Consider the following 21521-nt stretch of genomic DNA (forward strand, 5'->3'; position numbering starts at 1 on the left):
TTGTATAATCATCGCCATTCCATAATTGAATGAAAAAAAAATTACGCTTTATTTGTCTATATCCTTATACTCATACATACAACATATCATTGAAATATGAACATCATTTCAATAACTTCAATCATTTAACTACATTTAATTTCATTTTGTATGTATCCATTAAACATTAGCTAAAAACACAAATTTAAAGAACAAGTGGCAAGTGTGAAAAAATAATGCATATAAGTACGATTTCTTTTTAGTTTAACTAAAATGTAACTTATACGAAGCAAAAAGTTATAAACACGCACGTATGGGAAGCTTGCACACTTGTTTAGAGCATTAATTGATAAGTACTATTTATGTATGTGAACAATAAGAATTAGCAAAAATATATGAAGTCAATATGGAAATGTCAAGGAAAGTTGAATATCTTCATTTTGTTCTGCAGTTATATTTATAACAGCGGTTCATTTACATATATGGCTTGACGATAGAAGCCTTTTAAAATAATTGCCTTCTATACAAAACAGTATCTTAGCTTAACAGTGTATCATAAAGAATGCCAAAAAATATAACAATAAGGGCGCAACTAAGAAAATAGTATTATTATAGGTATGAACTAAAATTGATAAATGCCCATAAACGAAGTTGTATAAACAAATACTATGCTAACCAATCATCGGAAGCATCCGAAGTAATTCTACTAGGAGTTTTCTCAACTTTGATTACTTTATTTGGTGGCGTTGTACCATTCGATGCGTCTATTTCGGAAACCAAATCAATAATTTCACTCCTGCCGTCATCGAAGTGCTCATTTTCGTTTTTGAATGGACTTAAAGTCATTGTGCCAGTCGCGATTATTTTGCACTTTGGCTTTGTATTTGGAGTTTTGAGGTAGGTTGATATAGATGGTTGATATCCATTAGAAAGCATTGCCGGAATACCCGTAAAGCGGTACCATTTCTCAGGCACCTTCCCTGTGAGAAACAAGTCCCTATTGACTGGAACTGTGCTAATAACTCGCTTTGGTTTCAGAAACCGTACAAAGCGTTCTAACTCTTTGTAACTGGAATGCTCAGAATATTCGACACCAATGATACTTATTTTTTTGCCATATGATGGTTTCGAATCCTTTTCCCAGCCGCTGGGACGTATAGCTAAAAGCATGTCGTATTTGGAAGAGAATTTTTCGAAATACTCTACAAGGCGCTGTCAAATTTCATCCATTATTGAGATATTCATAATTGTTTTGATTTTTACTTACCGGGTAGCTTAACCGACCCATCGTCAAGATGTGTAAATCAGCGTTATCCTCATTATCATAGAGACGCAGATTTAGTTCAGGCCATTGCAAACAGTCTATAGCTTTCCGACGGTGCGGTTCTGTCCATACAGAGAGATTAAACTCGTCGGCAAGAGCTTGCCATACCTTCTCCTTTCCAATGATATATGACCCACAGACGTAAAGTATGCGCTTTAATGCATTTTTCTTCCGGAATTCACGCACGAGTGCCAACGTGCGATCAATACTCTCGGTCTGATGGCAAAATTCATATTTGCTTGACAAATATGTTGTATCCAAATACAACAAATCTACATTATAGTTCCAAAATATTGGCAGCGATTCCATTTCAAAACTAGCTCGAAAATCGCCTGTGTGCAGAATGCATTCACCGCTGGGAAGTTTGAAGAACAGCATGATAGCACCCGGACAGCTTAACAAAAAAAAGTAGAGGATCAGTATACCATTAATGTTCACGTAACTAAAGTAAAATATAAACCTACTGGTTAGCATCAATGGCGGTTATTTCAATATTGTTCAATTTAAATGGATTATCAATCTCCATTTCGAAAATATATTTGTTATCAATAGGAATAAAGGTGCGCACCAGGCGCGCCGTTGTGGGGCTCATATAGAGCGGATGTTGAAATTTTCGCGTTAGACCAACATAATGATCAGCATGATAATGAGTGAGGAAGTAATGAGTTACGTTGGGTATATCACCAAACTGAAATCCATCAACTGCAAAAGTTGTGCCTTGAATGACTTTATAAGGCGGACATAAACGCGATTTACGACGACGTCCAATTGGTACATTTTCTTTGGATGATGCACCTACGGCAATAATCTCGCTAGGTGTACCACTTGTCTTGCCAGCAAGATTTTGTAGAGGGATTTCTACCATAGGTGATTGCACTTTGGCTGTTGCTAACAGCGATTTGGATTCAACTACAGGTGCTTGTGATCCTATTTTTTCAGTTGAGCGATATTGTCTTTTACTATAAACGGGCTCTATCTGTGGGGATATGGTAACAAAGACCTGAGACTGAAAGTCTTCTTTGGTTATAATTGTCTTCTCAGAAGACGGCGATTCTCCCTTTACTTCTCTCACATCTTCTGGATCGGAACAAAGATCAATGCAGACCAAATCCATTACTGTCTTCGCTTTGCGCGGCAAATGCGCTCTTTTGGGCAACCGAACAGATTTAAGGTTGCTTTCAGATTCGCTTGTTGTTTCCTCATCGAATAGACGCTTGCGCCCTTTCTGTTTCGGTTTTCTTTGGCTGGTGTTTATGTTCAATTTAGTCGTGGATGGCGACGGTAATGTTTCTACTTTGAATGTTTTTGCAGCACTTTTAAAAAATGAGTCAATCCGCAATTGATTATTTGGTGGCTGGTCCTTCCTGGTGCTGCGCTTGATCGCAGTGCGATTAGCTACAATTTGTTGATCATTTTTATACAGTTCTTTATGCTTTTTTTGTGTTGTTGCAGCACGAACTTTTCCCGCCTTTTTCTTCTTCTCTGGTGTTTTGAGTTCTGTAAGCTCGATATGTTCTGGAGTTGATTGCAACTCGTGTAGGGGTTTTAGTCTTATCTTTCCTTTATTCCCACTCATTATTACCACGTCGACTTTAAGTAAGGACAAAATAGGATCTCGACGGCTTATAAGCACTAATGAAATAGTTTGTTATCGATACATTTACATATACTATAAATTTATACATATATAAATTTTATAAGCTATTACTGAAAAGTTAATTTGCACATCCAAATAGCAAGCTTAGAAAATTGTTCATATTTATTTTAAAATAATACATATCAATCAAATCGTGAAATGCTATCTAAAAATCTGATTACTTTTAAATCCGTGTGCTAAGTTGGCAGCACTGTCAGTGAACAGATGTTTGCACTTGTTAAATATCCAAGCAATCGGCAAAAAACGCATAGCCGTGAAAAATTCAATTTTTGTTAATATTATTAGGCTGGGGCTGTTTGTGCGTGCATTCAGCATGGCCTGGCGTTCAGTTGGTGCGAACAATGAAGATCTCATACGCCAACTGCGCGGTAAGTAAATTGAACTATCTATAATGAACTATAAATTCATATACATAGATCTATTTTTGGACAACCCTACATGCTAGAATACGGGGTAATTGCTTCCGATGCAGTGGAAAGAGCGATGATAGCCACAGATCGAAAACATTATTCGCCACGCAATCCCTACATGGATGCACCACAGCCCATCGGTGGAGGAGTGACTATCAGTGCTCCACATATGCATGCCTTTGCTTTAGAGTACTTGCGGGATCATTTAAAACCCGGTGCACACGTTCTGGATGTTGGCTCAGGTTCAGGGTATCTAACAGCATGTTTTTATCGGTACATCCAAGCAAAAGGTGACAATCCAGATACACGCATTGTGGGAATTGAACATCAGGCGGCATTGGTTCAAATGAGCAAGTCTAATTTAAATGCTGACGATAGTAGTATGCTGGATTCTGGAAAGCTAATAATTGTTGAGGGCGATGGTCGAAAGGGTTTCAGCGCTCACGCACCTTACGATGCTATACACGTGGGAGCTGCTGCACCTGAGACGCCCACAGAATTGATAAATCAATTAGCAAACGGTGGACGTTTGATAGTACCCGTTGGTCCGGAAGGAGGCTCCCAATATATGCAACAGGTGAATTTGACTGCATGCTGTTCAATATTTGTTACACTACTTTTAACTTTTTAGTACGACAAGGACGGCAATGGCAAAGTGAATATGACCCGTCTAATGGGCGTAATGTATGTGCCCCTTACGGATTTACGGTCATGACTGCCTCACTGGTGGAAGGTGCTAATCGTTATGCTGCTGCTTGGCTTTATAATATACCGTTTCTGGAAATTTTACCAGTAGTATTATTTATCCCATCGGCTCCATTAACAACTATGGCAAAAACACTTAGAGCAACGGACCACATAAAAGATCCCGTAAACTCTAAAATTAAAAGTGCTTTTTCCTATTTAATTGTAAATTAAATTATTAATCAGAATATATACATATGTTAATTTAGTGCATTAAATTAGTTTGTTTGAATTATGCAGAAATTATCCTTTGATTGATTTACTTATATGAAGTAAGCAAAACATCCACAGCTTAAATAATTTAAACTACATTATACAATTTTTTGTAGCTTTACATTTTGCATAAATGTCAGTGTGTATTTAGATGTCACATGTTTTTGGGTTCTGAAAATGTACAGTATTCAAACAAAACTCGATCCGAGCGTACACAAAACATACGCAACCGGGGAAAAAAATTTTTATTTAAAAAACAAAACGCTTTATCACTTTCTGCAAAAGTTACATTTTTATAATTCGAACTGTGGCCAATGTATCTCCATAAAATGTGTCCGTGTGGAAAGGAAGCTGAACCTTGTAAAATTAAAACTCCAGAATTCTTTAAAAATTAACTAATAGTCATGGATAATCTTCTAAGATATTACATTAGAGTTTTAGTAATTTAGGATTAATTTCGTATTAAGCAGATATACTATTGCAATTTTATGAACGGGTCTTTCGGTCATACGGTGTAATAATAATTTGGTACTTCCCTCAGATCTAGGCGCGTCATGGAAAACCAAATAGGCTATTTTGTTCAAAAAATGAACATAAAATAGAAACAAAGCAACCCAATCATGACTTACTTCGTTGACGAACGAAAGCAAAATGATTTATAATCATAAAGACAGACAGATAAAAAAATTTCCTGCGCCTGCATGATTTTCAATTTCAAATTAAATTTGCGGATTTTGCAGACGTCTGCACCTTGCAAGTCTGGCAACGCTAACTACAACTACCGTAATAAGCTGTAAATTAGTTAACTCTAATATCAAGAATCACAAGGTAGTTTTCAGCGTTTTTTGAAATGAACAATGCATTTGTTGCATCTGAAGAACGACGTAAGGAAAATGTTTCAACCCTTTCGAAAATATCTGTGGAAAACATAACAAAAGACTTAAGTGTGAACGCCACATTGACCGAAAAAGTGACGGAAGAACTGTCGCTTAAAGTGGCCCTAGAATTCGTTATGATATTGCGGTTGGCTACCAAACGCATGAGACAACAATGTGTATATTTATTGAAGGAGCACGTAACTTATGCATTGCGCGCTCACGACAAGCTACTGATTTGGCAATTAGTTGACTCGGATCCGTTAGAATCGGACTCAGATGATGAGAACAGCCTATCAGAATTTAAGCTAGAACGAACCATCCGGCGCGAGGGTCCAAAGCGCAAAGCAACATGCTTAGACACAGTGCCAAACAGCGGTGCACCTAAAGCCAAATACAGCTGTGGCTGGGTAAAGAGCGAAGAAGTTGTATTAAAACCCAACCAACTGTATTTGCTTTCCAAGGAACAGCAGACCTTTTACGCGCTTATCACTGAGGCGTGCGTCGGCTGCTCGGAGTCTAAGCGACGCGATGCACTGCAAACACTTATCACAGATCCATCGCTGCAAAGTCTGCTTCCTTGTCTTAGCCTCTTCATATTTGATGCTGTGCGGGTAAATGTGATGCAACAAAACATGGCCATGCTATTATATCTGATGCGAATGGTCCGTGCTCTGCTGGCAAACAATAGTTTAAGTCTTTATAAATATGTGAGTAGTGCTAGAAGGGCATTATTTTGGATCAGATTCTCAAGGTCAGGCTATTTATGTACATTTGCAGTTACATCTCTTCATACCGTCCGTGCTTACGTGCGTTCTATCCAGCCAGTCCTGTGCCTATCCAATGAGAGAGAACCATTGGGCTCTGCGCGAATACTCGGGCAACATTATGGCTGAGATTTTGAGACACTTTAATAACGTCGATACTACCATACTGAACCGTGTTGTTGGGTATGTAGAGTGTATACGAGTTTGTTTTTGTGAGCTATGTTTATATTATTGTATGCCCCAAACAGCATATACAGGCAGGCCCTTTACAAGAGACCATTGACTACAGTTTATGGAGCTGTTATTGGACTGGGAAAAATGGGAAATTTTGTCATACGTGCGTGCGTTATACCATATATAGGCTTCATTTCTTCATTAATTAAACCTCATCTCTTGGACCTCAATGGACATAATAGTAATTCCTTGGACAAGCAAGCTGCCAAGTACATACGTCATCGAATGCTGAAAATCTGTACGCCCATTTTGACGAAGTTACACAAACCGCCAGATGGGGTAAAAGAATATGCTGAGCGTTATGGATACCTTGGCCCATTCTTATGCGATGCTATTGTAGTGATGCGGATTAAAGCTCGAGCTGTTGCAGATGCAAAAAAAGCAGCTGAAAAAGCAAAGGAGAAAGACGCAGAAAACAAATCCCATGCCGTGCCGTCAATATTAAAAGCACCAACAATACCGAACCGGGTTGTCTCAACGCGTCCCAATGGCCTTTGCCACCACAAGCCAGCCCCCGCTCAAACGCCAGGGCCTCAAACAGTGCTGCCTAAAACGTTACCTAAACTACAGCCATTAAATGGTCTGACAACACAGCTGCCAAAACAATTGGTTGTACCAGCTGCGGATATTGTTGCTGCTCAATCGTTGCTGAAGCAGCCGGTTCAACAACTGAGAACAGTTTTATTGCCTGTAAAATCAAACATTGCTACACGTGTTCCGTATGCATGCGGCGCTTTAAATAAACCCAATGCGTTAGGCTGTAATAAGGGCTTAAAAGTAGCCCCGCGAAAGTATTTGGTCGCGGTGAGAAAAACAGAATAAAAAAGATCGAGATTTTAAATGTTATTTACGTTACTTTTGACTAGAGCTAGAAAACAACGGGGTTAGTGAAGAGGTATCGGTATCGATAAGTATCGTGTGGTAAGTATAGAAACAGAAACACCACTCAGCCATCCATCTCTAGTGCATTTGCTGTCTGTCAAAAAGCATTTACAACATTTTTTCTATTAAAATGGCCAAAATCAAGCAATAAAATCACAGAAACTGTCCTGATTTTGTGTAAAATTAATATGCTTCCATCGGTATAATGTGAGTTACCGTAAAAGTATAATATTTTTAGTTTAATACGCAGTAGAAAAACCAACTACGTACCAGTTGGGAAAAGTGTGCCGCAGGGGAGGCGGTGGTGTTGAAAAGTGCGTGTGTGTATTTGTCTGTCGTCGTCGCCGTCGCTCAATAAATTCCAAGCTCAAAATACACGCTCTGGCTTAAAACTCCTTCAAATTTATAAAGTTTATTCGCTAATACACGGCAGCTGAAAATATATGACATTTTAAATGGCAACTTTAACTAAATACAGGTTACGGCGACTGCACAACAGAAAATGTCTTGCGCGCGTGTGTATCTTTGTTTGTGTGTTCGTAAGTGTGTCTGCCTTTGCCGCAATTAAACAATAAGAATCAAGCATATATGTATGTTTATATGTACATACATACATGTGTTTGGATTTCTCTGTGCAAAGGGAGGCTGTTGGTGGGGTGTCTGATGGGCGTGGAGCGTTCTTTTTTTTATGTGCAACCAGACCGCCCGTGAGCTCGTTAAAACAAACGAAGCGCGAAATTATGTTAAAGCTTGTAGTTTTGCAGTTGTGGCAGACAAGAGTGCGCCACTGCAAGCAATTTCGTCAGGTGTAATTTGAGTTGAGGCTGTGCGTAAGGTTGTTAGCATTAAGCAGATGGTGTCATTTGCTCTAAAATGACATACACATGTTTAGAGATACATATGTATACTAGGATGTATGTACATACATGTATATACAGTATGTACATGCATTCATTAAAAAAACTCGTTTGCCTTTGCCACTTTTAGTTAAGCACTTAAGTTGATTAAAATATGCAAATCTACTTATTTTTAAATATGAACACACTAACTTGCTTAAAAATAAAGCTAACGTAAGAAAGCCCTATTGTTATGCTATAACTTTTCTGTTGCCATTTTGTGTAGCATGCTATATTTGTTTACATTCTTGCTCCGTCGCTGCCCTCTTTTTGTTCGTGCTCGGGGTTGGAATTTATTCATAAAATAATTTTACATACGCACAAACACATGTGTATGCTTTTTGTGTGTATGTCCATATGTATGTAGTTTCAATTAGATCATTAATTTTAAGAATGTGCGCGCGTTTTCTACAATATCAATTTCCTTGAGCAGCCTTAAGTTGAACAAGTATCTATGTGCGTTAGCTTCGGAGCAATGTTCCGATGTGCTTTTATACCTATGCAAGTGTATTTTTTCGCCTTTGTTTTATAAACAGGTGTCAGCAGTTCTGATTTTTTCTTAAATGAATTCATTCTAACAGTATATAAAACCATCATTAATAATTGTTGAGATAGCTTAAAGATAGAAGCTATAGCGGTCCGATTTGGTCGATTTTTACAGGTGATATCATTGCAACAATATAATACTTAAACCATTTCTCAAACTGTAAAAGATACATAGCTGGAAGCACGGGGCACTGATCATTTATGTACCTATTTGTTGCAAAAATCCTATAAATAACCTTTACAAACCTATATACATATTATAACCTTTGCAAATGTATGAAAGGCACGACTTATATCGAACGAAATCTGTGTGCTGTTAGTATTTGTGTGTTTCTTAAAACCATTTTTTAAATGTATTTTCTTTGAAGCATTTGGCGATCTCAGAACGGTTTCAAACTCACAGATGCAGCATCTGCAAAGCGTAAATTGATGGAGCACCAACGTTACGGCTGGAGAGCTGAGAAACGTATTCACGTATCATAGCCATCATGTCATTGCAACCGTTGGCCACCAGCGCTTCTGGTACACAATTGCTGCGACCGCAGACACTGGCTGGCCCCGAGCGTGAGCCCGTTGAATTCAATATCAATGTGCTTCTCCAATCAGCTGCTCCTCCAGAAGTGGAACAGTTGGTTCAGCAAATAAAAAGTGTTGCCGAACAATTTCTATATCACTGGAAGAGTTTTCCAATTGGTAAGTGAAATGAAGAGAAGGAGCTGCTCTTGTACTTTAAATACCAAACTATTTCCTTTTTACATTTTCAGTGCTGCCTCAACCACTGGCAGCCAGCGCATTAAATCTAACAGCCAGCAATGCAACGAATAGCGTCAGCAGCCGCAAAACACGTCCCATTAATTTGCGTGACCTATTTATAGCGCCGCCCTTTGATGAGCTCGATGCTGTGGCTTCCGATGGCAGTGGCGAGCCGAGACGCTTGACGAATGCACAATTAAAAACATTGCGGGAAACTGGGTGAGTTTGAGGTCACATGCATGCATCCACAAAAAATTATTAGCTGCAAACACACACCCACACACATACACACAGACTATGCATCAATGAAAACACAGAAACCAATCAACCAGCTGGAATAATAATAAGCATGCGCCACAATAACAATTTTGAGTAAAATTGGCGTTGAATTACGTTCCAATTTTATCTGTGGAGATTTACACAAATCCAAAAATGGGTTTACAATGCAGCAGGCGCTTTGCTATAAGGTCTACACCGTTTTCTTTTATATATTTGACTTTAATCAAATTACAAACATTCGCCATTTATTACATACATAATACTTGCGCACGCAACTCACAGCTGCTAAGCAAAAGCAATATATAAAAATGCATGCCCAAAAGTCCTTTAAATACTCTTCATTTCGTAACGCATGACACACTCACCATTTTCTAACAAGAAAAGCGCGTATTTCTATAACTATTTGTTTGTTTGCCAAAATATATAATATATAAGCATCATCAACAAACAACAAAAACAACAATTTGTATGTGAAATATTTCTGTAAAGCTTGCAAAAGGATAAATATGGAAAGCCGAAGAAATTAACTTTGGAACAATTGGAAACAATACGTAAAAATGGGTAAATAAACTTTAAGAGAAACAAATTAAAAAAAAAAAAAAAACAAAGACTATAAAACAAAGCGAACTAAATATTTAGCGTGTTGCCATTGCATTTCAATCGTTAGTCAGTGTTATTAGTTTTATATATTTTCTATTGTGAAATATGTTTCGTGTACATAATTCATTTTCATTGTGCAACAAAATGAGTTTTTTTTTGTTTTCCTCTGCAAAAAATTTGAATTTTATTTATGTCTTTCGCATTGAGAAATTTGTGCATGTCTTTAAATGAAAACAAAAGTTTTAACAGCCAATGCATGATAAAAAATCCTGTATAAGGGAGATAGGGGAATGGTAAATTACATTCTACAACTATCGTCGATCTGTTGCGAACAGCTGCCCAAAGCAAATTGTCTTTTTAATTGAAGTTCTTGAAAAATTAAACGTTAAACCATATGCGATTATAAATCATACCATTGTTCATGGCACCTCACCGACCGTTGCTAACTCAATCAAGCTCAATCAGGTTACTGCTTTATTTGAACTAAAAAGGGCGACTATCACACCAATCCAAATATATGTATATACCCCAGCCGTAAAATTCGAGCAATATACATCGCATGCAACTAACAATGCAGCAAATCACACTGAATTGGTCATAATTCTCAATCTGGAACACGCTTGCGCATGTCACCGATCTTTTTCCATTACCAATTAGCAATTACCAATTACTTGACATTTTATGTGTTTTTGTGTTTCACGCTTAACATTTTCTTCGGACATGATATACTAATCCATTTTTGAACATTCACAGTGAATTTGATGTACCGAGCCTACATTTCCCGGGGCAAGTGCACAAATGGCGTCTTTCTCAGCTGTTGCAGAAGGGCTCTTTGCGGGCGCACGATTCCTTTCTTAGTGATCTGGCATTGGCGGCACGTTTCGTGGTTGTTACGGCCCGTGCCAGAATCTTTTCGCATTTCTTTTCCGTTGTCCACGCGGCTCATGCATTGCTGGATGCCCTTGTCAAGCTGGCAGACATGTTCATAGGTAAGCTGAGACAGAAATAATAATCCGCACATTTTTATTACTGGTTGTGTTGCCACAGGTGTGCCTGCGTTGCTGGCGCACAATCTGGACTATAAAATCAAGGAGGAACGCTGTCGTTATTTAATTGCGGAACTAGTGTGTCGTGTAAGTAAGCATGCAATTTTTTTTAAACAATATTTATGATGTTATTTGTGCAGCCTGAATTTGAAGACTGTCTGGATGGCCTTTGTGCGTACGTTCGCAAAATGCTGCGACGCGCAACCATGGAGAAATTCGATTTTAATAGCTGCGATGTGTCGCAGCCTGTGCCGTATTTGTTTTTAACGCCCAAGGGTCAGGAGATCGATTTGCGTCTCTTCTGTCGTGATATCATGCGCAAAGCATTGCCTGTGCTTATTGGCATTTTGGAGCGAGAGACACGCGGCTGGTTCCTGCACTTTCGGGAGCGACTCATTGCCGAGTTGCGTGCCAAGAAGCTAACGGACAAGGAAATCGAGGAGGAGGTCAATGAGGCTGTCATGAAGGAATACTTGCAACGTGTCTACACTTCCATTATGGCCAATGCCAAGCTTACTGAGCTCGGCGGCGGCATCCCAGAGCTGCTGGTACAGCAGGCCCAATCGGTGGTTATAATGTACAAGGCAGTGGACAAAGTGCAGCAGGACATGAAACGCACACGCGAAGATCACCAGAAGTGTTTGGCCAATGATCATTCAGTGTTGTCGCGGGTGGCACCCTGGCTGCGTTCGAAATTGCGTCATGCTGAGGAGAGCAAGCTGTATAAATCGGCATGGTCGGCTCACGAAGAGGCATTGAAAATGTGCACACAACATAATTTGCATCAGACCGCTTACTTCTTATCCCGAGATTTGGCTTTTATGAAGGAACGGGAGCCGGTCTTGCTGAAGGAGCTTAAAAATGCCAAGACTCCGACGCGCAGCTTTCAGTGGGCCTGTCGCATTTGGTCGCCCCAATCGTGGATAATACGCCGCAATTTCCAAGGACAATCGGATGTTATACCAACGGTGATAAGTCAACAGGCTACATCGATTGTAACGCCACGCTCGGATCCCAGCCAACCTGTTTTTTTGGTCGAAAAGGAGATCATACGCACTACGAGTACGCGTTGGCCCTTCTGGCGTCTGCTGAATTTGCTGCAACGCATCTGGTGTTGGACTTGGAACATGATGTTTTTGTTGGGCATTTTAGTGCCTTGGTGCAGTCCGTTGGGTCTGCGGGCTCTATGCTGTGTAAAGCCTTTTATGCCCGATCTGGAGTTGTCGCAAATCAATGGGACGCTCTTTCCGCGCAAAACAAGCATTACACAGACCATGGCTTCACGGCTCATCGAGCTCTGGCGACACATATCAAAATCTCGTACGCATTTCGAAACGGAACCGGATACTGGTTTCATTGGCAAGGGTTTGACACGCAATTTGAATCGCATTTGGAACTATTTCGTGAAAGGTTTTCTGGGCACTATCGTTATACTATTTGCATTCCCGCTGGTCTGTTTGGCCACCAGCTGTCTTAGTATTGCATTGGCACTGACCGCGCCGCTATGGATTCCAGTATTTGTTATTCTTTTACACATTTACATGATTCTTATCTATGATCTGGATGCGCCGGATAGTACACGAAATCGGTATTGCATATTGCTCGAGGCTGTGGTTTGGAATTTTCTTATACAGGGTCTATTGCAACCGGTAGCGGCGGTGTTGGTGGCCATATTGCTGTGCCCATTGGCAGCTGGACTCGTGCTAGTTGGTTCGTATATAATTGGACACAAACTGTTTGTTTCTTTTCTTAAAGCTTTTGATTTTTCTCTGAAGTTGGCGTCGTGCGTTACACCTTGCGCTTGCTATGGGATTCGCTTACCTTTCACTTGTTCATTAAGAAATGTGGACGCGTGCCTGCCTCGGATAGCATTGCAGTGAAACGCATTGCTGGTCCTGGCCTAGCTTTGGACTATTATTTCATTATACGGCCGGAACAAGCTTTGGCTGCCTTAGAAGCTAAAATGGAATTGGATGAGCTGCAGGCCTATCAACATGCCACCGAATGCGTCGTGCTGCAGCCGCAAAAAGACTTTAGTCAATTTGTAGAGGCTTGTTTTGGACCATTTTCGGCGCAGCTATCAAAAACGGGGCCCTATTTGGCGTTGGATCGTGAGGCGCACGATTTGATGAGCACATTGCATGAGAAGCTTGAAAAACGCAGGCGGGAACTGCAAACGTCGTTGACCACACAAGTGAAATCGCGCATCAAATTAAACACCAAAGAGTTGAAGGTGAGTTCTTGTGCATTATTGATTACCTACAGCATACACATCTTGGACTACTTCCTTAGATTGCTATACAATTGGCCGCCCATATATTAGAGAAGTACTATCCGTCTCATGTTATCGGAAGATTGTCGATTAGCGAAGAGGAATTCTGGGACAATAAGGTAAGGATACCGAGAATTTTATTCAGGCTTGTTGCCTGTTCCGAACGTGTTGCAAAAGTAAAACTCAAGCCAATCTGTCAAAAATTGCATTGGAATGTTTCAATTTTCAAAAAAAAAAAAAAAACATTTCTGATACCTTTTTATTATCAGTTGTCTCATTCCAAAAAATAAAACATAAATGTAAATTAAAATATATACTCTTATGTGCTGATTACCTTTAACATTTAACTGAATTGGTCTAGGTCAACACACATTTTTGTTAGTCCCTGTAATCCAGTACAAATAGGAATACGTTTCTAACCCCCCAGATGAAAAATCTGTAATACAATTATTTAAAATATTTAAAAAAATTTTTTTTTTCTTAATGATTTTAAAACGGATACGTCAAACGTTTGTCAATAATGTTATTTAAGTAAATATTAGATTATTTAATAGTTATTCTATATTAAATTGATAACTGACCTTAATTTGAAGCCTCCAATATGCATTATTTACAAATATTATTCTATTCGCCGCAGGGTCTCACCGTGAACGATTGGCCTGGTCTGGCCGGCCTCATCTATACAGAGATATTTAGCTTAGATTTTCTAACGCCACTGACTGAAAACGATACACATTTTAAACTAGAACCGCATGCCTCGCTCGATCTAACGCGTTATACAGAGATGGTACAGAATGCCACCGATGTTATTGGCTCTAAGGGTCTGGACCTACTAGGCAATGTATATGCCCCGCGAGGTAATGTGCAGGTTCATTTGCCATTCCTCGAAGTAACTGCATTCAATCCACGTTCACGCATTACGTTGACCTTCCGGAAGCCCGAAAAACGGTAAGCAACATGCCCGTGGAACTGTGAGGGAGAAGTATTGGGCTAATCGTTTATATTTACAGCGATATGTCCGTGGGATTGACGACGCCGCGTGTGCGTGCTCATCGAGCTCAGCACATACCAAAAACAGGCCATGAGACACAAAAGTCGTGGCGTCCATGGAAACAGAAATGTGGTGAGAACAGTGTGACTGAGAAGCTGCTAATACCGCTGCCAGTGCCACATCCTGTGCACATAGCCATAGCTATTTTTAATCGGGACACAGAGCAACCTATTCCGCTTGATTCGGAACTGGTCTGGGAAATACTCAAATCAATTGAGGATTGTCAAGGCGGCGACGTGATGGTAAGTGCCATTAATAGGTTTATTAAACGAGGAACACTCTTAAATTTATTTATTGTTCCTTTAGGCGGTGCAGTCAGTGGCACGCTATCGAGGCGCTGTCATTGAATCCAGCAATGATTCCCTGGCTAGCAGCAGCAGCATCGGAAGCACACGTGATTCGGGTTCTGGGTCAGTTTCGGGTTCGGCTTTGGGCAACGGCACTGAAACTTTGCCCTGTGGCAATCGTGAGGTAAGCTTTGAAGCTACATATAAAGATTTTAAGGTTTCTAAATAGGAATAATATATTGCAGGTCTGCACGCAGGTCAAAGTAGATGCAGAGCCAGCGCCCAGCGCTTCAGGGTTCCATTGGACTCTTAGCAATTGGGGCGCTGCGCAGACCGCACGTCGCCGTACCAATTCCAACGTACGTGTGGACTTGGCCAGCCCCGAGGATATATCACTGGACACGGACAGCTCTCGTGCCGTTTTTAATAATGCCTATGGCACAACCGTCTAACAGACATGCACTGGTATGGGCACACACATCTATATCTACATATAGATAAGCAAATATAAATGCGTGAGTTACTTTGTTGTTGCTCGCTTGTTTTTATTCGACCACCACATGTAAACCGCATAAAAACCAGTTAGAATTTTTTTACTGCAATCAACTGAAATCTCGCGCATCCAAAGCATACGTTTTATATAAGTTGAAAACTAAAATTAATTTTAATTAAAGTTAGCTCAGCAGCTAACATAGCCACGCTAATTGAAGTGCAACACGAACAAATTTATTCATATAACTATAGTATATGATAAACATATATGAGTTGTTAGTATATATAAGTACATACGAGTACATACCATGCATACACAAATCTAAAAAGCAACAAACTTTAATCTAGTCGCAAAACCAATTTATTGCAGCTATTTAACTCGAAATCTTTCTCTATGCTACTAATACTTATTAAATACAAAAACGCAGCTCATGACTATTTTACAAACCAGTTTTAGGTTATACCACCCTTTTTTATATTAAACTATATATTATTTGGAATATAAGCAAGCATTGCAATGCCATGAGATTTTCTTTGTACCTATTTTAAAATACAAAACTTAATTTTAAACAAATATTCTGTATTATAAATGCCACGGATTGTAATATGGGCTGAGATGAAAAAACATTGTTAATTAATATTAAACATTGCATGTTAAACAAATACGTGCATGATTCAAATTTTGTTATTACTTTCAATTGAACGGAAGAACAGTATTATCTTTCATAAACCCAAAAGTGATTTCAAAATTTCGATCATGCACGATGAATAAAAACTTTAACTCTATTAAACTCTCTTCCCCAATTTATGCAAAATATAATATACAAATAGAAATAACAAGTAACTAATTATGTATCTAGAAACTGTGTTACGTACAACAACATTATATAAAACAGAAGGCAGCAAATACAGAGCAATCAGAGGTTTTTACGTTTATAAATTATACATGTAATATAAAGCAACTAATAATACTTATATACATACGATACTGTTAAAAGTTCAGAAGATCTGCCAATTTCCAATTCAGTTATGTCTTAACTATCATTAATTATTAACTGCTTCGAGTGCTCCTTCCCATAATGTATGCCCTCCAAGTATTCTTTTCAATGCACACGCACACTGCACATATACAAATGCCACAATTTTAAGTATTAATTTATACAATTTTAATATATTAATTTTATTAAACCAACCACTCCCACATGCCCGGCTAATTACCAAATTTTAGCAGCTTCCAGTCTTTTAATTTAAACGAACTAACTGATTTTTTATTGAAAACTTTTATACATAAGTACGCGAGTCGATTGTTTAAGCAATTTAAATTCGAATGATATCTTTACATACTTGCATACAATTTACAGACATAAATATGTAGTTATACACATTTATATATACCGAGAACATAAAAAGAGAACAAAATTCGAATTCGAAAAATCGTATTGAACAATTTTTATGAAAATTATTTAACAGAATGAATGAATCGTAGTGTAATAAATATGTAATAAAATGTTGGATAAAAATAACAATTGTTTTTACTTCTTTTCTGTGCAACTTACCCTTTTGGCAGACAGGTGCCAAATGAAAATGTTGGCAATTTTTATATATACAGTTGTGCTCAAAATAATAGTAGTGATATTTTTCACAACGTTCTACCGTTCGTATTTTTGTGTTTCCTTTCAATTTTAATCCTTTCTTTCTACCTATGTGATCTACAACAAGAGCACAATAAAATGACGCGTTACTTTAGCTTTTTGTGCACTTGTTGTTGTTGTTATTTGCATTTTCCACAGCTAGTCCCTATTCTACGCGCTCAAAATAATAGTAGTGCTTGCGCAAACATTCCAAAAATATTAAGTGTGTCGCTCCTTAAGCTCACGAAAAGTTGCTAATAGTAAGTTATATTATTTTTTAATAGTTTACTATAGTTTCCAATACACATTTTAGTTTGTTTTTTTTTTCTGATATGGGTAGAGCCAAGCACTGCACTCCTGAACGACGTGCACTCATTCAAAAATTGATATCTGAGGGAAAAACTTACAATGAAGTCCAAAATATAGTAGGTTGTCCTCCTACAACGGTGTGTAATGGTATAAAATTTATCCCAGGCCCCTAAGCACGCGGAAGACCTCGCGCTATGTCAGATAAATTGGCGACCCTTGTAGTGAGATACTTTAGGCAGAACCCATTTGCGAGCTCTACCGATACAAGAGATGAATTAAATCTCCATACTAGTACACAAATAATACGGAGATGCCTACTGCAAAATAATTTGGCAGCTCGGAGTCCAAGGAAAGTGCCCCTTCTCACAAAAAAACATCTGGCAAAACGAATTAAATTTGCACAAAACCACATTGATTGGCCAGTGCAGTAATGGAGAAACATTTTATGATCAGATGAATCGAAAATCACGCTTTTTGGTGGAGCTGGGTCTCGTCAGTATGTTAGGCGGCCACCAAACACTGAATGCACCCTCGATTCACAACGAAAACCGTAAAACACGGAGGAGCTCGTATTATGATCTGGGCCAGTTTTTCATATTACGACGCGGGGCTTATATATTGGATCCGGAATGCCATGGATTGCCACCTTTATGTGCATATAATGCAGAATATTATGCTGCCATATGCCAGTGATGAAATGCCACTAATTTGGGTATTCCAGCAGGATAATGATCCGAAGCCCACAAGTAATGTTGCCCAACAATGGTTTCAAACTAACAGGATCAATGTTCTAGAATGGCCGGCACAGTCTCCTGATCTCAACCCGATTGAGAATTTATAGCACGATGTGAAGAAGGAAGTTGCCAAGCGTAAACCAACTAATTTTGAACAGCTTTGGGAACCAGTTAGACATGCTTGGAGCTCCATTCCTCCTCAAAGATGTCACAATCCCATGGACTCCATGCCAAAGCGATGTGCTGCAGTTCTTGCACACGAAGACTATGCTACAAAATACTAATATTATTTAGAAAGACCTAATATGAGTAATTAAAATAAAAACCGTATTATTTGGATCAGTTGGGACAAGTAAGAGGCCAACAAATGAAACACTACTATTATTTTGAGCGACCAAATTAATGAAGTTTTGGGAAAAAAATTATTAAAATTGTTATATGAACAGAATTTGTAGTTATTTCTTTATGATTTACTTGTTAATATACTATACTTAATAATACAAATTATTTTAAATTCATTAAAACACCATTTCATACATTTTTTGAACGAACTAAATTTTTATGAAAGCACTACTATTATTTTGAGCACAGCTGTATATATATTTATTTATTTGTATAATAAATGTCTAGGTCTAGCCTTTTAAGCTGTATAAGTATCAAGTTTAACTTAAACTTAGTTTAGTTGTTCTTAGGATATACATTATATGCTATCTTAAAAAAAGTAAACAAAGCAAATAGGAAAGGTCATCACACAAATGTATTAGTTTTGATTGTATTACTTTTTAATTGGAAACTATATTGCTGTTTTAGAAACGTTGAGAATATTTGTACCTACATAATATTTTTTATTAACAATTAACAAATAAGTAACAAATGACGGTGAAGAAAATTATTTAGTCATAATGATAGTACATACGAGTATATTGCTGACTATTACCGAGCTTCCTAAGCGCTCAATTTTAATTGTCCTAGGGGGTATACCCTTTAAATATCAACTCCGCAGCAATGTACTGAAAAGCCTCAGCTAACTAATGCAAAACTGGATATAGAAATTCAAAATTATAACAAGGGATGGAATAGACTTGCTTTAATTGTGAAAATGTGTTAACAGCCCTAGATTCTCTGAGTGAGTTCTCCTATATTTGTAGTGTGATTTGTCCGGAAATAGTCGAGTCAAATGGTTCATATATTGCATGTTAGACTTTTTTCTATTTTGAGCAAGATTTTGTAATTCAAATTCAAAAATATTATTAATGTAATATACAAAACACGGTCCCTCCTTTTTGTGTTAAGACATTTTAATGACATTTGTTCGATTTTATGGAATATTGAAGGTTATATTTAGAATCGTTTCTTTTTTCTGCTAAATGAATTAGGATCATATGACTGTTCAGGTTTTAAAGAGGGACCTCCTACTGAGATTTCAAGATTAATCCGTGAAAATTTTGTCAATAGTGCAGCAGCTACGGAATATGTATATAAGGAATGTAATATTGTAAAATTTCGACTATTCATTCAGGATGAAAAAACCATTTTCTATTGAAAGGGCAATAGATTATTTGCCGTGGTATTGAGCAAGCCTAAGCGTTGCTTCTGTTTGCGCTGCTCCGTCATGTGATCCTTAAGTTCGTGCAATTGCGCTGAAAGATTCTTTACCAAGGACTGCGTCTCCAGGAGCTGTGCCTGCATACTGCGTAGCTCAATTTGCTCGCCATCTGCATCAACGGCTGCTAGGGACATGGCGCGCAAACGTGGGAACCAGTCCAAAATTACCGCCTTCACCATAGCGTATACATAGCTCTCGGGTCCAGTGAACTCGGTCGGATCCTTAACTTTGACCAACACGATGAAGTACAAATAGTGCCACATGTTATGTTCGCTCTTGATGTGTTCCTCAAAGCTGACCGTCTTATTATCAAACGCTGACCGATTTAGTGAGCAAATGAAGCAGGTGGTCTTCAAAATTGCCTCCTTTTGCTGTTTTTCGCTTCTCAAATCGGCAAAGGTGTCAATAATGACACCGAAAATTAGATTCAGGACGATAATAATGACAATGAAGAAGAACAGTAAATCATAAATAACTCGCGCCGCGAAGAGGCCCTCCTGAAAATGAATAATCCGTAGGTTAGCAACTATTCCAGTTCGTTAGAATTAGTTGTAAGATTAAATACCTTGCTTGAGGGTGCCCGCAAAATATCGCCAATGCCACCTCCATTTCGTAAACCCTGATTTAGAGTAGTCACAATGCACATGATGAGAGAATCGCAGGAGCGTTCCTTTGCCTCACCGCCGCCATTACTTGATCCAAGCTCCTTGTTGTTGCCGTTATTATCGGACGAACAGCCGCCGAGTTCGTCGGGTGTATCACAATAGCCCTCTCCTGCAGGCACTGAGATTGTAATGGGGAGGGGAGTGATCGGTTCCTGCTCCTCATAGTCGACAGATACCAGAAAATCATCTTTAAAGAACATATAGCCAATGATTGAAAACAGATAGACCAGAATCAAGGCGAGAACGGCGGTTAAAACGATAGAGCGTCCGTTGCGTGTGACCGATCTTATGACATTGACCAGAGTCTCCTCCCGGTACACTACATCGAAGAGCTGAAAGGAGAGTACATTCCATTTAATAGAAGGTTTCAAAAGTAGATAACAAAAATATGCTTACCAATAGGGAGTAAAAAAATGGATGAAATATCAAACCACAAAAGCAGAATGCAATGTAAATGCAGTGGTAGAGCAACTGCACGTCGGTGATAATCTTTAAGAAACGTTTCTCCAAGGTTCCCTTGTTCCCCATAATGCTCACAATATGTACGCTCTTAAGTGCGACCTGAAAGCAGAATGAATTATTAGAATTTTACTATATAAGCTGTCCATAAGCGTAAGATTCCTCTTACTGTGACAACTCCCAGTAAACACAACGTGGACTGGGGACCCAGCAAATAGTTGGAACGAAATATTATGGACCCGATTAAAGCAAGTATGCAGGATTTGCGCGGTAATGTGATTACAAAGACCAACGAAAATATAAGAATGGCCCAAAAGAGAAGTGAGAAATGCGGACTGAGTTCTGCAAAAAAAAAGAGAATGCTCTACATCATTGAAAACCCATTCATTTCAAAAATCTTACCCGGCACTGAATTATCAAACGGGTAAAAGAATGCCACAATCATGTTTATGAATACCACACAGTTAAACAGTATATTGCTCCATAACGACATGTAACTGCTGATCCAGAAGAGCAGCGGTTGACCTGTAAGCACATTTGTATTTGAAACTAAGCATAGGCTCTGGTATTAAGTTTAGACGTACTTCTTAATTTTTTTTGCCATTTCATTTCATTGAACATTTCCTCGGCTTTCTCAAAGAAATCGGCCACCTTGGACCCCTGATCGTCCCGCTCTGCAGTGTTAAGTATTTTGAATTTCGTGTCTGTCGTCAGGTACTCACAAATTTCCGGTATGGGAAATACAATTTGCTCCAATGTGCGGTCGTTGCGAACGATCTGTAAGCGAAAATCGTAAGATTTGAATTCTAC

General features: G+C 38.7%; 5 protein-coding genes across 8 annotated transcripts in view; 3 read left to right on the top strand and 2 right to left on the bottom strand.

The window, feature by feature from the left end:
- Positions 1 to 116: 116 nt before the first annotated feature.
- On the bottom strand, positions 117 to 2913 carry LOC115625122 (DNA cross-link repair protein SNM1). Of its 2 annotated transcripts, none has more exons than XM_030520034.1 (3): positions 1768 to 2913; positions 1247 to 1697; positions 117 to 1191 (listed from the first exon to the last, which is right to left on the bottom strand). In XM_030520034.1, exons 1-3 carry the CDS (start codon positions 2877 to 2879, stop codon positions 646 to 648), a joined length of 2109 nt encoding a protein of 702 aa, XP_030375894.1. In that variant the 5' UTR covers positions 2880 to 2913; the 3' UTR covers positions 117 to 645. The 2 variants fall into 2 exon arrangements, with proteins under 2 accessions (XP_030375894.1, XP_030375895.1); XM_030520035.1 differs by having other exon boundaries at positions 988 to 1181.
- A 244-nt stretch (positions 2914 to 3157) lies between these two features.
- On the top strand, positions 3158 to 4332 carry LOC115625241 (protein-L-isoaspartate(D-aspartate) O-methyltransferase). Its single transcript, XM_030520233.1, has 3 exons — positions 3158 to 3328; positions 3406 to 3947; positions 4002 to 4332. Exons 1-3 carry the CDS (start codon positions 3274 to 3276, stop codon positions 4083 to 4085), a joined length of 681 nt encoding a protein of 226 aa, XP_030376093.1. The 5' UTR covers positions 3158 to 3273; the 3' UTR covers positions 4086 to 4332.
- A 203-nt stretch (positions 4333 to 4535) lies between these two features.
- On the top strand, positions 4536 to 7049 carry LOC115625324 (transcription initiation factor TFIID subunit 6). Its single transcript, XM_030520347.1, has 3 exons — positions 4536 to 5912; positions 5983 to 6152; positions 6218 to 7049. The coding sequence occupies exons 1-3, from the start codon at positions 5178 to 5180 to the stop codon at positions 7023 to 7025; spliced, it is 1713 nt and encodes a 570-aa protein (XP_030376207.1). The 5' UTR covers positions 4536 to 5177; the 3' UTR covers positions 7026 to 7049.
- Positions 7050 to 7159: 110 nt separating this feature from the next.
- Positions 7160 to 16734, top strand: LOC115625201. Of its 2 annotated transcripts, XM_030520168.1 has the most exons (13): positions 7160 to 7292; positions 8896 to 9220; positions 9292 to 9499; positions 10049 to 10120; positions 10913 to 11148; positions 11207 to 11292; positions 11346 to 12915; positions 12981 to 13438; positions 13498 to 13596; positions 14115 to 14425; positions 14488 to 14770; positions 14835 to 14999; positions 15061 to 16734. In XM_030520168.1, the coding sequence occupies exons 2-13, from the start codon at positions 9016 to 9018 to the stop codon at positions 15265 to 15267; spliced, it is 3900 nt and encodes a 1299-aa protein (XP_030376028.1). In that variant the 5' UTR covers positions 7160 to 7292; positions 8896 to 9015; the 3' UTR covers positions 15268 to 16734. The 2 variants fall into 2 exon arrangements, with proteins under 2 accessions (XP_030376028.1, XP_030376029.1); XM_030520169.1 differs by lacking the exon at positions 10049 to 10120 and having other exon boundaries at positions 15061 to 16733.
- A 1899-nt stretch (positions 16735 to 18633) lies between these two features.
- Positions 18634 to 21521, bottom strand: part of LOC115625531 (inositol 1,4,5-trisphosphate receptor) — a 28877-nt gene continuing 25989 nt past the window's right edge. Inside the window, exons 16-21 of one of the 2 annotated variants that reach the window (XM_030520605.1) lie at positions 21296 to 21488; positions 21114 to 21236; positions 20881 to 21053; positions 20649 to 20813; positions 20153 to 20584; positions 18634 to 20084 (exon numbers count right to left, since the gene is read on the bottom strand). In XM_030520605.1, the coding sequence (XP_030376465.1) occupies positions 19518 to 20084; positions 20153 to 20584; positions 20649 to 20813; positions 20881 to 21053; positions 21114 to 21236; positions 21296 to 21488 (1653 nt within the window). In that variant the 3' untranslated portion in view covers positions 18634 to 19517. The remainder of the gene's footprint in view (positions 20085 to 20152; positions 20585 to 20648; positions 20814 to 20880; positions 21054 to 21113; positions 21237 to 21295; positions 21489 to 21521) is intronic. The other variant, XM_030520604.1, reaches the window with a different exon arrangement.

This window comes from Scaptodrosophila lebanonensis, unplaced genomic scaffold (assembly GCF_003285725.1).
Source record: "Scaptodrosophila lebanonensis strain 11010-0011.00,11010-0021.00 unplaced genomic scaffold, SlebRS2 tig00000072-arrow-pilon, whole genome shotgun sequence".
Classification (NCBI taxonomy): domain Eukaryota; kingdom Metazoa; phylum Arthropoda; class Insecta; order Diptera; family Drosophilidae; genus Scaptodrosophila; species Scaptodrosophila lebanonensis.